The sequence below is a fragment of the Myotis davidii genome, unplaced genomic scaffold (assembly GCF_000327345.1).
Source record: "Myotis davidii unplaced genomic scaffold, ASM32734v1 scaffold845, whole genome shotgun sequence".
Classification (NCBI taxonomy): Eukaryota; Metazoa; Chordata; class Mammalia; order Chiroptera; family Vespertilionidae; genus Myotis; species Myotis davidii.
The window spans coordinates 1,003,578-1,004,359 of record NW_006296223.1 but is presented as its reverse complement, the minus strand read 5'-3'; the positions used below and the strand labels follow the sequence as shown (position 1 = coordinate 1,004,359).

Genomic DNA, 782 nt, shown 5'->3' with positions numbered 1-782 from the left:
GGCCCCTCCCAGATGGGCCTTTGCTGTGAGGAGAGCTGGCCGGGGCCACGGAGCCGCCTCCCACGCATGTGCCAGCACCGGGCAGGGCGTTAGCAGGAACCCTCCGGTGACGCGGTAACTCGGGATCTCGCCAGGAACGTACCAAGGCAGTCCGGGCCATAGGTTCCCGGAGGACAGCAAACTTTCAGCGTTTTCACACAAAACCACTCAAATAAGTCAGGGTGCTCCTTCTTCCTAGGATTTAAACGTGTTTGTTAACCCTCACACGCAGGTGTCTCAGAGCAAAACCGCCGTCCCCTGCCACACACGCTCCAGCCTCCTGCAACCCGGGAGGCCGCCGGGTGTGCACACCCTCTCCCCAGTCCCGCGGGTCACTGCCTGAAGGTCACGGAGGACGGCCGGGGCGTCGGGGGAAGCAGCCGGTGTGCGGAAGCTCTCTGACCTGCTTCTGTAACTTCCCTGAGTCTGAAGTTACTTCAAAACCAGGCGTTGAAAACAAAGCATTTGCGGTGTTTCCCATGACCGGCGGAGCGGGCGGACACTCACCGCCGCAGCCACCAGGCCTCCAGCTGCTCCTCGTGCTCCTCCACCAGGCGGTTGCACTCGAAGTCGCTGCTCTCACACAGGCTCTCCACGATCTCCATCAGGCGGACCTCGCTGCAAGGCAAGTGGCGAGCACTGGTCAGCCTAGCACCGTCAGCCCAGTACCAGTCAGCCCAGCCCAGCACCCGGTCAGCCTAGCACCGGTCAGCCCAGCACCCGGCCACCCCAGCACAGGCAGC

The 782-nt window shown here is 63.3% G+C and overlaps 1 protein-coding gene across 1 annotated transcript in view; it reads right to left on the bottom strand.

Moving 5' to 3' along the window:
- CRELD2 (cysteine rich with EGF like domains 2) overlaps positions 1-782 on the bottom strand; it is a gene marked incomplete at its 5' end in the record, with an annotated part of 9,132 nt that overhangs the window by 7,181 nt on the left and 1,169 nt on the right. Inside the window, 2 exons of the mRNA XM_015568709.1 lie at positions 143-234; positions 547-657. Coding sequence (XP_015424195.1) covers positions 143-234; positions 547-657 — 203 coding nt within the window. The remainder of the gene's footprint in view (positions 1-142; positions 235-546; positions 658-782) is intronic.